Source organism: Ambystoma mexicanum, chromosome 1q, assembly GCF_040938575.1.
Source record: "Ambystoma mexicanum isolate Mex_15411 chromosome 1q, UKY_AmexF1_1, whole genome shotgun sequence".
NCBI lineage: Eukaryota > Metazoa > Chordata > Amphibia > Caudata > Ambystomatidae > Ambystoma > Ambystoma mexicanum.
In genome coordinates this window covers 1,391,897,696-1,391,914,439 of record NC_090922.1, presented here as the reverse complement: position 1 = coordinate 1,391,914,439, position 16,744 = coordinate 1,391,897,696, and the positions used below count along the sequence as shown (strand labels likewise).

General features: G+C 45.9%; 1 protein-coding gene across 1 annotated transcript in view; it reads left to right on the top strand.

Moving 5' to 3' along the window:
• Positions 1–2,302: 2,302 nt before the first annotated feature.
• LOC138548034 (cytochrome P450 4B1-like) overlaps positions 2,303–16,744 on the top strand; it is a 567,791-nt gene continuing 553,349 nt past the window's right edge. Inside the window, exon 1 of the mRNA XM_069642251.1 lies at positions 2,303–2,561. Coding sequence (XP_069498352.1) covers positions 2,358–2,561 — 204 coding nt within the window. The 5' untranslated portion in view covers positions 2,303–2,357. The remainder of the gene's footprint in view (positions 2,562–16,744) is intronic.

Genomic DNA, 16,744 nt, shown 5'->3' with positions numbered 1-16,744 from the left:
TTCTTTTTGAAGTCACTCTGACTTCATAAAGAAATGATTTACGTTAAGGACCGAACCATAACGGAAATAATTTCTTTATGAAGGCAGAGTGACTTCAAAAATAAACTATTTCTTTGTGAAGTCATAGGGCTCCCACCACCCCATGACATGGAGGTTTCCAGCCTGGGGTCTTCCATATCCTGGGTTGGGGAGCGCTGGTAATTAAAAAAGACAGTTGGCCTCATAAGTGTGCCGGTCCAGTAATAGCGGTGCAGTAAGCCTACCGGCACTGTTCTTACTCGACCGACATACTACGGGTCTGCCTGCCGGAGCCGCTGTTCCCGGTAAGCAGACCATAACAGAAGTATTGGCACCATTAGTAACAGTGCCAGTGCTTCCGTGGTCCCCACTCCCATAGAGTCCTGTGGGACTCTATGGGAATGAGAAGTAACAGAATTACCGGCGCCTGACTGCCCGGCCGAGGGGGTTGTAATCTCCCGGTGTTACCGGGAAGTCAGGTGCCAGTAATCTTTTTGGGTTTGGCACCAAGCCGCTGGTATCACCGGCAGGCTTACCGCCAGACATGTAATGATGCCCAGTTTCTTTTTGTAGTCACTCTGCCTTTATAAAGAAATTATTTCTGTTACAGAAATAATTTCTTTATAAATGCAGAGTGAATTCAAAAAGAAAATTCAAAATAAAAATGTTTGAAAAAATCTTTTTGTGCACCCTCCCAGGACATGTTCTAGAGAGGCCCCCCGCTCCCCGGGGGCTGCGGGGGTCCCTGTTACGCCAGTGAGCAGTAGGCTTTTGCAGATCACATGTCAATGCCACAGGCAATATCACAGATGTTGCAGAGTTATTGCAATACGCCTCATGAAATTACTGGGTATTCCCCTACAGAATTAATGATACGGTACAAGCCTAGAACTAGGCATCCACAACTTGAGGACTATACCCCGTGAGAATATGATGAGATCAGAGAAAGAGAGAGTGTGAAAAGGAGAAAAATCAAGGAATGGACAGATAGCAAAAGGAAGGCGAAGGAACATCAGTTGGCAGTTGGTGAGACTTTGTTGGTCCAGCAGAGGCAACAGAGAAAGTTGGATTCGAAGCATAGGCCGGTGCCCCTAGTAATCAAGAAGGTGAAAGGACCTATGACCACGGCTGTGGGGGATGACTGTGAGATAACCAGGAATGCTTCATTCTTTCGAAGAATGTTTCAAGATGATTCTGGTGAAGAAAAGCTTGACGTGGAATTGGATGAAGGGGGAGATCAGTCTGGTGACATTCCTGGAGGCTCGGGATTGTCTTCATCGTTGTGCTTACAGAACTCTGAAGCTCTTGAAACAGCTGAGCGGGGTCGGCCTCACAGAGTCATTCGCAAGCCGTCTCGCTTGATTGAGCAAATGTAGATATGGACCTTATAAGCATATGGGTATGAACTTAGATGATAAGGGGGAGTTGTTGTAGTGTAGCATAAGGAAATGTATTGGAATGTATAATGGTGCTGGTGGAACTTGGAATGTGGTGGCTTGGGGAAGGCAGTTGGAATAGGATATTAAATGGAGTAAGACATACATTGCAGCCTGGCGTTGTTCTTAGTGTAATAGCCTAGCAGGCATAATTTGGTACATAACACCCTGTAAGAACACTTATCATGGTGCCTTTGGCCTTAACACCAGCAACACAACGCCATGCCACAGTAAGGAAACATGTCCTCCCCATTCTCCCTGCAAGAAGACTCGTCTTGTTGGCTTTGCCATTCATGCTAGTACACAATTCCATGCCACAGTAGGACCCAGCTGGGCCCCATTGCATTATACTCCACCAACCCCTCAAACATATCTTGCTCCTGACAAAAAATGTTCATGCTCCAATGCCCCTTTCCTGGGCCACAGCCACACATACACACAAACACAATTCCAGGCACCCATACAGCTTAAGTCATTCAAAGGACACTTACTGACACCCCCTCGCATACAAACATAGATACACGCACACGTTTGTTAACGCTGTAGTCACTTTAACAACTGTTTCGAGAGCGGTGTATTTACTAACTTTGGAAGTTTAAACATAAGTTTAAAAGCAAGTAGATATACTGCTCTGCGAAGCGAGAAATGGGACAGCCCAGTCAGGGTGTCACAGCAGAGCACCCATGAAGCCCTCCCAAGCCTGGCGTGTTTCTACATGAAGTGATATGGTAATGACTGTGAATAACGAGAGGACTTCAGCCCTTTAAGGCGGATCCCTGCCAGGGGTTTGTTTGCTCTCGAAATCGTGACGTTTGGTCTCGAGAAAGACTACATATTGTACAGGGTTTTGGGAAGCACTTGTAGGGGAGTTCACGAAGTGCGTTCCAGCGAGTCCGAAAAATCATGACGCTGGGACTGGGAAGAATGCTGAGCCCCACCTGGTGGGCTTCAAGCGTCGCCGAGTACACCCACCTCGCCATCGCCCTATGCGTGGCCTTCGCGCTCTGGAAAGCGCTCTCCTTTTACCGCCGCCGCCTCCAGCTCCTCAAGGCGCTGGCGCAGTTCCCTGGGCCGGAACCGCACTGGCTGTTGGGGAACGCGCACGAGGTAAGCCAAGGGTCGTTTGCACCAGTGCCCAAATGAAAGCAATGCAAGTTCGAGCGAGTGTTGCTGCTTCCTTAAGCAGGCTGCGCGAATAGGCATTTTCTACATGCGTCTGCTGCACTGGCGCAGAAGCTGAGCAGCGCCGCCCGACAGTTATTGGTCGTTGTGTGATGGGCAATAAAGAAAAAGGGGTGGGTGGAGGAAGTTTCCCATTTTTTGCAATGTTATAACCGGGGATTAAAGGTGTTTTTCTCATATTGTTTTTGGCTTTAGTTATGGGTGGCCCTGCAAGTCGAAACTTTTGGCAATGGAAGTGCAGATACTTGTGAGGAGCGACGCACGGCTTGTCAACGATGTCAGCTGTTGCCGACCTATTGACCACTAAAGGCAATGCTAATCCCTTATAGCCATTCCCACCCACAACTACTTGCTCTCCCTCTCGGAAACACTCCCGTGATCTTTCTGAGCTGGATATTTGCTTTTAAGGGGGCGGCCAATGTTATTTCCAAGCAGTCTTGATAGATAATGGTTTAATTGCAGATAACCTCGCGATGTAATTAAAGTGTCTTAATCAAGTGTGCCTTCAGCCACTTTTTTTTAGAATCAATATGTGTGTGCTTGCGTCTGTTCCTTGCAGTGAAATCCTGTTAAAAATGTGCATTGCCAAAAACAACAGTGTTGGCACTTTTATAGGCGTTTGAATATTCCTGCCATAATAAGTCCAGGTAAAAAGCATTTGCCAGCTGCTGCCATCTTTTGCCCAGGTACCATTATTGCAGTGCCTGGAAAAGAACAGTGTCCAAATTAATTGCAGGCTCATTGGCCCATTTTCTGAGCCCCAGAGTGCATAAGTAAGGCGTGAATAAAAAAAGTAATTAGCCATTGATGCTTTACTTTTACACTCCTAAGCATTTTACAGCCATTTTGGAGGGTGAAAGAGAACAAACATTGACATTTTTGTCGTGCGTTCCTCCTTGATTTCAACTGGTGCATTTGTTTACTCCTGCATGAGGTTTTCACTGAAGCGCAAAAGCAAAGGATTCCCACGGAATACGCCTGTGACTAGACCCTTCTAACAGCAAGTGGATTACAAAGGAAACCAATGAAACCGACATCTGCAAAGTATAATTTGCGGATCTATGAAGATAATGACATTTATTTGCCAAATTGCATGCAGCCGAACATTTTGTTTGCAGATTTAACCACTTTTGACTGCAAAAAGCATGGGGAGACCACATGGAATCCCCTTACCCTTTACCCCCTCCACCCATATGCCTCACCCAAACCCCCATATATCAAAGTGTGGTAATAAAAGGTGGTAAAATGTAGAGGAAACAAATCAGCTAATTGCAATTCAGCAAAAGTGTGTAATATGTAATTCGCAGGCCATCCCCACTGTACTGTATTTCACTGTATCTGACCACCAACGTCTTGTGCTACCGATGCTGCTCCTGCCTCCCGGGGATTCACAGTTTGCGTGGGACAATTTGCAATTCACCGGCTTCACCCTTCCCCTCTCGGGCCTGATTGACTTGGCCCCCAGCAAGCGGGGACTGAAACTAAACGAATTCACCTGAGGTCTTAATCCTGGACACTCATGCGCTACACTGTTGTTGGACTACCTCTTTTGTCACGTTCTCTGATATATGCAAATTGTTAAACTGTTACTGCATAGCCACTACTTCGTCTCTCTCTTCATGAGTGGGCCTGTGTACACGCCCCACTTTTGTCCCTTATGCTTGTCTGCACACCTGAAGTAGCCCACTGCACCGCGAGGCGAGGCTTTGCCAGTCTGTGTACACACTCCTATTTTGTCTTTCATGTTTGCTTGCAGGCCTAAAGTAGCCCCCCGCACCATGAGGTGAGGCTTTGCTAGTCTGTGTACACACACCTAATTTGTCTATCAAGTGTGCTTGCATGCCTGAAGTTGCCCACCGCCCCATGAGATGAGGCTTTGCCAGTCTGTGTACACACACCTATTTTGTATATCAAGTGTGCTTGCATGCCTGAAGTTGCCCCCCGCACCATGAGGGGAGGCTTTGCCAGTCTGTGTACACACACCTATTTTGTATATCAAGTGTGCTTGCATGCCTGATGTAGCCCCCTGCCCCATGAGGTAAGGCTTTGCCAGTCTGTGTACACACCCCTATTTTGTCTTTCATGTTTGCTTGCAGGCCTGAAGTAGCCCCCTGCACCATGAGGTGATGCTTTGACTGTGTGTACCAGGCCGACTACAGCAGGGGAGGCAGGGGTCCAGGGCCCCCCCAAGTCTATCCCCTACCCACCCCTAGAAAGCAGGCCTGGACTGGGAACCAAAAGAGGCCCTGGAAAATTTGGTCAAAGTGGCCCCATATTTCGCTGCACAAGCGAGCAATATTAGTGCACAGGAAAATATTACTGCACCAAGGGGCACTAATGCAAAATAGGGCTGGTCGATTCCATCATATTGAAAACAAGCATTGGCAATGCCCACAGTTTGTGTAGGCATGGGAAGAGCACTTTCCAAGCACCACCGTATTGGAATTAACTGCCCATTAATGGAAGCAGGTGCAAACCGGTGTGAGTACCTGGGCACCTATTAGCAGTGCCTGGCAAATGCCTAATACTTATACACAAGCCAAAACTGTTGGCTTTTCCAGTGTTTATTTTTAACAGGAATTAAGTGAAGGGCATACATAGTGCTTATAAATTGAGTGGCTAAAAGTGAAGACATTTTTATTACACCAGTAGTGGGTTTACAACACCAATGAAGTCATTAACTCTCAGAAGGCTGATTCGACAAAACACTGGCAGGCACTTTGAGTGCAAAGTTTGATGGTAAGGCTTGATTAAAGCAAAGTCAAAGAGTTCTCTGGAAGAGGTGTTTTTGGCAGGGAGGGACAGGAACTGGGTGGTAATAGCCATAGGGATTATCATGGGCATTCAATGGGTGGGCAAATAACCAAACGACAACTACATGCTGGGTGTCCCTCCTCATAGCCAATTTCTCACCATCTATACTTTAATGCAATAGTTTTGGTTTATAGCTGGTCCAAGCGCCATCTAGAAGCCCAAACGAATTAAAAAAACAGCACAGAGATGAGGATAAGAGAGCGTGTAGTGAATATTACAGCAGAGGAATCCCACGGCATGGGGGTGTGTTGGCAAATGTGATTGTTAAAGCAGAGGGTGAAATATTACAGCACAGGGCTGGACAATTTTGACACAAATACATATCATGTCATGGGTGGTTAAAAATCAATAACCACACTAGTAGCAACACCGGCAGCAGTACCCTTTGTGTGTTCTTAACATTACTTTTGCCCGTTCTGCTGCCAGTCCATCAGGGCACCCATTTTTGATTGTTTGATAATTGGTAGGTCATTCTACAGCACAGGGCTGGCTTTATGCAGGGCTAAGGGATTACATAATATGGAAGGGGATTTTTCCTATGTTCAAGAAATATTACAGCATGGGGCTGGGGTTTTACATACCAGTAGAACCATCGAGCAGTGGTGGGCTGGAGGATTACACAGCATTCACAAACTGTGGGATGGGGTGCTTAGCGCAGCGAGAAGACAACTAGAGAGGCAGGCAGGCACCCATGAATCAGCCGGGCAGATATGAAATTAACACCGGAGTCTGGAGGATTGGGGAGGTGGAGGGGAGGACAGAGAGTGTGTGGAGCAATGGGATGGGCAGGGCATAATGTACTAACTGACGATTGCTTAGCAAGGAGAGATTTAGTGAAGGCGTTTTTGGGAAATCACACCACACATATATATTACAGCACAGAGGGTGGGCCGTTAAAGTGCAGGAATAGAGGTGCACACCACAGTGAGCGACTGTACCAGCAGAAGAGGCCAATGTTACAGCGGGAAGTGGATGGTGCAGCAGACAGTGGGAATATTACAGCACGTGGCCGGAAGAGTACAGCACTAGGAGAGCACACTACCCCCACTGAGAATGTTACAGCACAAGGGGTTAAGCACCTTGCTAAGTGCCAACTGCGGGCCCGAGCCGCCATCTGCATGCCCTGCAGCCCCCCTCCGCAGCCAGAGAAAGTCTGGAATCGCTGGAATGTGTTATTGTTCTCGTAGAGACAGAGGGGCCCATAAGCAGAGATGCCATGTTAAGGCATCCAAAATGCAACCAGTTAAGATAAGGGGATGGCGGTGCAGAAACACCCCCCCACACACACACACAACTCCTCCCTGTCCAGAAACAGAATAACCTTAGACCTGGTTATCAAGGCCAACTCCGGGGGCATGCAGACCTCACCACCTACCACAAGCATGAAAGGAAGACGCGCCACAATAAACCCAGTCCAGGCCAGTAGCTGGTTTTTACAAGCTCCTGCAAAATGGGAAACGCCCTGTTTCCACACTTTCCAGAAAACAGTGTTTACTTGATTTATATATATATATATATTCATGCGTGTATTTGAGCCTCTAGGCCGCAGTAAAGAAGAGCTCAACACTGATTGAGTTTCCCTTTATCTTGTGTTCCCCTTCATAGGGACACCTGGTCTAGGCCCATGATGAAGGCTATTTGACCATCCTGCCGAAATGTCACGGGACGGAACACCTTTAGGGGAAAATAAAAACACGTCCCGCTTCATTTTTTGATCTGCATCCAGACGTAGACCAATGAGTAGGTCACCCCTTTATTTGTCAATTCTGACCACCCAGTGCGCTTCAAAAACATAAAGAAGGACACATTAATGACAACTTTTGAATATGATTGTTCTTGTATTTAACATTGGTTTGCCTTTCAATATATCAAATGCAAAAAACCTTGTTTGTAGAAAAAGGCCAACTGTAATTGTTTTCACTGTCCAGCAATTGATCTGCATGTATATGTATATTTGTACTTGTTTGTTTACTTGATTGTGTATTGAATGTGTTTTTTCTATAATTTACAAAATATGAACACAATAAAAATGCAGAACTTGTTGTCTCCCCTAAAAAAGTTCTACATATGTAAAAAACAAAGTGTGGAGATTTGTCTGCAACCGAAAACACTGGCTAAATAACAAAAAGCTAAGTGTACTCAATGAGTGTTTTTGCTCTTCTACTTCAAACAGACCTTTCCATACAAAGCATGAAAAATAGAAAGCCTTTACAGAGAATGTGTATGTAAAGAGTTAAATGTATGTGGCAGGACGCCACCCTTTGTTTCCATAGTTAGTAGCTCATAAGTCTTCCCACAAAATTGAGCAGTCCCTTCAGTTATCCGGAAAGCATGCCTTGCCAGTGGTGTGAGGTTTCCTTCCTTTTTTTCATCAAAAAGGTTGCATTTATTTTAACTATACGCAATAAAAATAAATAAATAAATAAATAAATGTTAACCGTCACTGGGTCCCGGAGGGTGGAGGGGGAGACCAAGGCGGTAAAAACAGGCTAGGGGGATTTTTTGCAATTAGTATTCTGAGGAGCTGCACTGAAGGCGGCTCAGTCAGGATTTGTTTGCTTGCTCTGGACAATGATTTATGCCCCACAGCCATGAAAGCAGAAATGACCAGGGATATGGAGGGTCATTGGCACCTCTAAGTAAGGTAGTACACTTTCTCAAGCAGGCTGTCTACAACTATCTAGCAAGATCCCGAATTGCTTTTTTAACTGCACTTTTAATCTTACTTATATTTCAAACCTCTCATTTGTACGGTAGCTATTGTTTCAAACCTATAAAGTAGATTTGTGTAATTGAATGTAGGTTTTTATGTGTGGGAATATAACTGTTGTTCCAATCATGCCTAATAAGATGGTTAACTGTAGAAAACAATAAATGGCAGGCGATGATGCTTGGGCATAGATTTCTACACCAGGTGCATAAACGGCTGAGGACCCTGACAAGTTACATTCATTGGAACACAAGATACTGCAAGCATTTTTAGGCCTTGTGGTCCATTAGTGGCAGGGAGGCCAAGGCCGATTAATAAATAACGGTATGGAAGCCTGACCGAAGCATTGGCAGTGGTTAAGATTGATTCAGAAACTTAAATCCATCAGACTGAGAGCCCTTACAAATTCCATTCAAAGTTTATATTCTGTTGCATGAACTACTTGAGTATAAGTGAAACAATAAGGTTGGTAGTAAGAAAAATGTAATTCTGGAGGGGAGAGTGTAGTAAAGTCAACGTGATATGATGTAAGGTGTTGAAGTAGGCTAATAGGTGCCAGAACAATTGCATTGGACCACAGATAGGACAAAGAAAGGATGTTAGGAGGGATACACATTCAATGGACGCATTTGGTTGTTTACCCATCCATTGCCATGTTAATCTCTATGGTATTCCCACCAACTACCTACCCCCTCCCTGCTGAAACATACCCTCTTGAGTACTCTTTGAGCTAGCTCTGTCACAAAGTAACATCAAACTTTGTGCTGTATTTGGCCTGCTTGTGTTATATCTAAGCATTCTTTTGAGTGTTCAATGACTTAATTGCCTCCGTAAATGAGCTCCTGTTGTAATAAAAAATCTCTTAACATGGTGTGTTTTGAGGCAGTCGATTTAAAAGCAACATGGCGTCCTCACATCTGTTCCTTGCACTGGAATCCTAAAACAAGCAATTGCAAAGTCAACCGTTTTGATATGTGCATAAGCATTACCCAGACATTTCCAGACAATGACATCATATGCCTAGGTACTCGCACAATTATCTAGATGTACCCACCTTATTGCCACGTGGTACCCTTATGGCAGTACCTGGGAAATGCCATTGTCATGTGTATTCAAAACCCCTAACTGTTGGCTTTGCCAATGTGTGTTGGTTTCAGTTGATCTCCCTAAGTGAAAGTATATATGCCCTGATGTGGGAGCCTTATTTGCAATGCCTAGGGATTCAAACTGCACCTCGCTGAGTTGGTCCAACAAGAACCTACTTGAACATGTCAAGGTTAGGATGGCAAGTATGGACCAACTTCAGATCATCTTCTCATGCATACTTACCAGTGGGGTTCTGACCTAAATAGTATGCATATTTTTCTGTATGGAAGTCTAGGCTACCTGGCCAGAACTTTTCATGAACTGGGCCGATGAGTACTGCCTTAATAACATCATACTATTGGAGTAACAATTAACAATGTCTGTATGCAAACTGAATACATCATATGTATTGTAGTGTAGAGGAGGTCCCAGACATGGCCTGCACCCCTGCCCCCCATTTCGAGGTACCAGGAACATACTCGCCAAGGTACGTGATGTATGAAGAGCAAATGAACCAACAGAGAGCTGCACGTGGATTCTGCCCAGTGTACATCAGAAGAGCCATACCTGTTGAAACGTCTATAACCAGACAATCCTGGACTGCACGGTACCCTCTTAGACAACCGTACCAGCAGCTGACACGAAATGAAGAGTACCTGCATTTGGTCCACGAAGAGACCCAAAGAGCCTTAATATATGGCCAGTGGAAATGACACGAGGGCACAGACAGACTCACGGATGAACGAAAACGACAATCAAAGATAACACGCCAGTGCGAGCAGCTATGAAATAGATGTAATGGACGCAGAAGAGGAGACGATGTTGAAACACAAGGAAACATCGCTGTAAAACAAGATGGAAGTATCGAACCAGCTAACACATGTAAATAGGCTTGGAACGCAAGAAGCTAAGAAAACAGTACTGCTTGCAATGCTTAGTAGAAGAATAGAGCGGCAAGCGCCAACCATATATCTACCTCTACAAAGCACATTATACAAGTGCGACTCCATTTTGTAAGCAGAAGTATGCCCAGGCGGCCAGAGGCCTACCAGGCCAGGTTTCATATTCCTGCTAGAGCCAGAAGGAAGAGCGGAATCGAAACAAAGCAAAGAAGCAGCTCATGGCTGGGAATTCAAGGTCAACCTAAGGAAGGGAGGAGAGCGGCAACTCTGAAGAATGGAAACTTCAGAGCATACTAGCCTGCCCCGTGAAGGTCAAGATAAGGGGGGCCCGGGCAGGTGGCGAGGCTAAGGAAGAATCAAATACACAATATGCTGGAAACTGAAGCAGATTCACAGTGAACAGACATGTGACCAGCCAGGCACGAAGAGTTACCAACGTCTGATGTCACCCGGAACCAAGGATGCCATAACTTCTCCAGATAAGAGGCTACAGTTTCGAGGCCATGCTCAGCCAACTAATTGACACATAGCCCTAAAACACTGATTTTTTGGAAAGGAGGCAGGGTGAATCTTGGGGCACTAGGCACCTGGGTGTCCATTCTGCATGCTGCTAATTAAAGTGGAGGTTTATGTCTAGGGGTGTAACCTACCCAATCACAATGGACCAAGTTATCTAGGGTCCTATAGATAGTAGAACCAATAGGACATCATACTTATAGTGACGTCTATCACGTGTGAGGTGGAGGGATGGGCGTAGACACCCACCCTTTAACAGTTGTCCAATCTGCATGCTCTGTTACCATATACAGATATAGCACCTATACTTAAGTTATCTTTTCCAACCAATAATATTGCATGACGAATGTGTAGAGTTAGACGTCAATGATGACGAGTTTTAAGTATATACGTTACAGTTTGTCTGAAGTTCGAGGAAGTTGAAGCGAGACAGGCGATCGCATCACTGCTGATTCCCATTTGTTTCCCCGTTTTTTGTACTTGCCATTAAACAGACTTCCCTTTGCCAAATGATTGAGTTGTCCTTATTGAAAAGTGTTGGAGTAAGTGAATCCTGCACCCCCATTCCTCACTTGGTGCAGCTATCTTGTCTTACAGGTACTAGAGGGCGAGCCCTGACCTATGGCCCCGTCAGAGGACGCGCCGCCTCTCATGTACACTTGGTAGCAGAGGATAGTTTGTCCATCAACTATTGATTAATTAACACTAAGACACCCATAGACCGACGGCACGAAGTAACTCTAGGACTTCGGCAATATCACGAGTCCTTTCACCATTCGGCTGAGTAGGCTGAGAAGCTTCCAGTGGACAATGATAGTGTAAGTCCATAAAATCTGCAGTGGGTCTGAAGGAACTTGCCTTTCAAAGCATAACCCTTCTCATTTCCACAGGCACAGATCGGACGAAAAAGGCCACAAGAGTCTGGAAAGGAGGGGCGGTGATCCAGAAGTTCCAGAGAGGAAGAGATGCGAGCAGTAAGTGAAACAATAAACTCATTACCTTGGCAAATGTCTTGTAAGCATTAGAACAAGTAAGGGAAAGGTAACGGAGGGTGGTGGAGAAAAATAAGTAGGTTTACCGGGAGGACAACCGAGAGAAAAAGTAGGTTACCGGGAGGGCACCCAAGAGAAAAAGTGAGAGGATTCACCTTGTTCCCGCACTTTAATACAGCGGTCAGAAGAAACGTGAACACAGAGCCCACATAATGGGGGACGATTAGACTATGGTGACGATTAAAGACGGTACTAATGGGGTTCGTTTAAACCCCATGTCGGGGTATTCATTAGAAGGCAGGTATATGTATGTCCAGCTGGTGTCCGTCTAGTCTGTCGAATGTCTGTCATACGTGTCCTGTTATATGTCAGATGTAAAGAACTGTATCATTGATTGTTTGAAATTAAGTTTGGGCTTTACGCGATTCCGTAACTAAGAGGGAATCGCCAATGGATTGATGTTCGTAAGTAAATTGATGATATAGAATTTGGGCGGAAAGGATTGGATTGGAGCTTGCGTATTTGATGCTCGCTCATACTGTTGGACGTGTGAAAAGTGCATAAAATATTGTTGGTAACGGAATTCAAGTATGGAAGAGATAACCCCACTTGCCCATTTGTGCAAGCAATTGCCCAAACACGCACCCAAGCTTAAGAAGTATAGCACGGAATGGGTTAAGTGTACCGCCCACAAAATGTTTATGCCGTGGCCACAGAACGGGTCTTTATCTAAAGCCGTCTTACAGCATATGAGGACTTACCTACATGCCACATATAGAGGCAAGAAACTAGAGAAACGTCTTGCTGTTCTAGAACTTTGGTAGATGTTTGACCAGCCAAAGGAGGAAGAGCCTCCTACAGACTGGATATTAAACGTATGCACGGAGGGGGGTGAGACGCCTATCGTGCCACCAGCCCCGCCTGAGCCAGAGATCGAGGGGAGTAAGTCAGAGGGACTCTACCCATTAAGGGAGCTTAAGGCAGCCACCGGGTACAGCAACCCCTAGTATGAGTCACCTACGTACAGTAGTGATGAAATCAAGGAGAAGGAGCAGGAAATCAATCTTACCTCCGTAGTCTCGAGGGACAAGGAGAAACGTGATGATGAAAGGAAGGACCAGGCACAGAGTTGTGCACCTCTCATTAAGGAGAGAGAGGGAAAGAAATGGAAAGGAAGTGGAGACAGAACTGATGAGATAGCATTCGCAAAAGACGAATGGATGGGAGGACAGATATTGTTGAAACTCGATGGAAAAGGAAGTGATGATGTGAGACCGAGAGAGAAGTCTGATGAGACACAAAGAAGGGAGAAAGAAAATGATAAGGAAATAAGGGAGGAGAGAATGAAAAGAAAGGATAGGCTGAGGAGAGAACAACTTCATCGCGAAGAGCAAGGAATACCGCTCAGTCGCACACACTACGCAGCCTATGAGAAGTACAGGCAGAACATGTTATGATTGGAAGAAGAGCAAAGAGTACATGAAAGAAAAGTAAAGAGACGGGAAGATGAGGAAGTTAGAAGGGCAAAGGAACGTAGAAATGAAAGGAGAAGAAAAGAAGATAAGACTAGAGAAGAAGTGAGGAAGCGCAAGGAAGTCGATGATGAGATAGAGCGCAAACGTAGGCAGAGGGCACAGGATCTTGAATATTTGGAGCAGGAAGTTAAAAAACCCAATCCTGTTGTAGAATGGGAAGACATTGAAGAATTCTTTCCTGCGTATGATTCAGTACCAGGCACGAGTGGGGCAAATATTGACGATGACTTCTGCACCAGAAGCATCGGAGAAACGATTGATAAAATATACGATGAAATGGGGCTAGAACAAATCTCCCAAGGGGGAAGGGAAGACGAGCGCTTGGAAAGCACTCTACTATATGACACCAAGGATGTCACCCGAAGTAGTGGGAGCAGGGGACTGTCCCTAGATAGGCTGGAGATTCGTAAGAACAAAGAAGATGCAAGGAGCTGCATTAACTGGGAACAGTCAGAGTCTGACTCCAGTGGGGAGACAGAGGACGAGGCACACAAAGAAGGGAGACAGCGCGAAAAGCGGCTCCCAACGGACCAAGGGGTACGATAGTCAGACACTGACGAATCCGCACCTAGGGCATCAAAGTCCGCCGCGCAGCCTGGCCAACATGAGGGAACTCCCCACGGTCAGAGGCGGGTGTCAGCGCCTGCTTATGTAGACAGACTGAGGACACTGCCAGGTAGACGGCGATGCGGGAAGGCTACCCCAGCAATAGACAGGAGAGCTATGGAGAAAGAGAAGGAAGATTGCGCATTCCAATTCTCGCTGCTAGAAAAGGGGGAGCAAGACCACAATATATTCCATGGCCACACATGGATGAGAGAACCTGAAAAACAAGCTTCCAATGCTGACTTCCGGAGCCGGGAAGTGGATACCTGAGTTAGAGAAAAAACAGAGGGTGTCACCTTAGCTATAGGGGACATTAAGGGCCTCCTGATCGCCATACTTGGTGAAAGGGCAGACGATGTATGGAAACGAGCTGGGTAACCTGGGGTAACCATAATTTACACTACCCATGATGCAGCGCCATTTAATAATTGTAGGGCAGCAGTGTGGAAAGCGCTACGAGTACTGTACCCAGACACTTCCGATATGGGAGCTATAATGACTCAAAAAATGAAAGAGTCAGAGGATCTGTTAATTTATATACAGAATTTGCAAGACGCATGGGTGCTCAAAACGCATGAATCTTAGACAAAATCTATCCCTGTATTCTACCATATATTGTGCCAAGGGTTGCCTGAACCGATGCAAAAACAGCTCAAGAAATTGGTAGGAGTAGAAGCTAAACCATGGGCCGAAATACAGTTAACGATTTCACACTACTGTAGATTGTTGCAAGAAAAGAACCAAAAAAAGGAGGAAACTCGTAAGGGTGAGGAAGCGAAGCTGGTGCAAAATAAACTCTCAAAGTATGCTCTCGGGGGAGCCATGTTGACAAGCCCAGCTGAACCAAGCGCACAACAAGCGACTAACCCATCGCAGAATAACCAGGGTAGCGCGGAATTTTACCCGAGGGGAAGTGGATATAGAGGAAGAGGATGGCAGAGTAATCAGGGAGGGTTTCAAAGTAATCAGGGAGGTTTTCAGAATAATCAAAGTGGCGCGCAGATGGGAAGTCCAGATACACCAAATGGACAGATGGCCCGACCACCGCCAGTGTGTTGGCTGTGTGGAATGACAGGGCTCGTAGCGCGCGCATGCAGAAGCCAAGGCATGTGGCAAAATGGCCAAGGAATGGGAACAGGCATGGTGAATCAGCCTGCCATCCCACAACAAGGCGGTGCACAAATTCACACAGTGCAGCAGCAAGCACCAGGCATGCAGCAGGGTATGCCGCAAGGGGTCCAACCCCCAAACCTGGGGAACACGCCACAAGGGCATACCCAACAGGCACCTCCGCAAATACCTCAGGGAACTAACTCTGGAGGGGGAGTCAACCTTGGAAATGGAGGAAATCCACAAGTGTACAGTGGACCAAACTTACATATACAATAGGACAGCTCACGGGGAACTCTGATGTGCTCTATCCTATCAGTGACACCAGACCCTAACAGGGAAACAAGGTTAATGTTGTCATAGGGGGGGAAAGAATATTCCTGCTTAGTTGACATGGGTGCAACGCGCTCGTGCATACGAGAAGGCAAGTTTTCCTTGTCCGGCCAGGCCATAGATACCCAGAATTTCACAGGAGCTCACAGTAGAGTTCCTTTTACGGACAACCTCCCAGTCTCTGTAGGGGATTGTGAGATGAATGTACCTTTATTATATTCACGCCAGACCCCAGTAAACATTTTGGGTCAGGACTTAATGACAAAGTTGAGTATGACAATTTCGTTTACGGAGGATGGCATAGTATGCTCCACTCCAGGGATGCATTATTCAAACGTGTGCGAAGTAATCAGAGCATGCTCCGGACGCATAGCCATGAGAGCTATACCATTAGAGCCAGAAATCTTGACGTATGTTGTGCGTGTGCTCATGGCGGGATTGCGAGGCCTTGCAGATAAAACTATGAGAACCCCTGATGAGTTCCAAGAATACCTATGCATGAAGAAGAGGGACAAGTATTTCCCTTAATGATACATACTGCCGCAGTGCGAGGGAAAGGAGCACTGGTCGAAGGGTATGATGACTAGGCAGACAATGGTGCGCGATTATCGCCATTGAAGAAGGGTATCGAGTGACTGACTTCACTGATGATGATCTGTTCGAAGAACACCCTGACCTAGAAGAGACCAGGGTGGAAGTGAGTCTCATATTTTCGGTCAAAATCATCAAACGAGAGGTGCCACAGAGAATGATGTGGGCACTGATATGTCCGGAATACTTTGATGATGACATGGCCCAAGTACTTGTCACTGTATGGACTACAGGACCCTATGACGTAGGCCTCCTGAACTGGGCAGGAGAAGTGAAAATTAAACAGAAAACCAGGAGCAATTTTACCAAGAGCACGACAATATCCCATGTCCAGAGAAGCGGATGAAGGGATCGCAAAGACAATTTCCGCCATGATGGAGCAGGGCATCCTAGTGACGTCAGAATCGCCCTGTAACACAGTGATTTACCCCGTCAAGAAATCAAAGGGAGAGTCTTGGCGTTTAATCCAAGATTTAAGAGCATTAAACGACATAGTCGAAGCCGAGTTCCCTCTAGTTCCTAATCCATCTACAATCCTATGCAACATACCCACTGAGGCAAAATATTTCACAGTGATTGACTTGAAAAATGCTTTTTTCTCAATCCCATTGCACCGTGACTCGCAAGATCTGACGTCGTTCACTTTCAGACAAATGCGTCTGAAGAGCACGAGATTGCCACAGGGGTATTGTGATTCTCCGTTCTTTTTCAATAGAATCCTGCAAATTGACCTAAGCAATAGTGCAGTAAACAGTGTTGTTTTGTAGTAAGTAGATGCATTCTGATCTGCAGCACCACTGAAGAGCAATGCAGGCGCGACTCTATCCAGCTACTGACTATACTGGCTGAGAAAGGATATAAGGTTGACAAGGAAAAGTTACAATACTGTCAACAAGAGGTGCTGTACATAGGC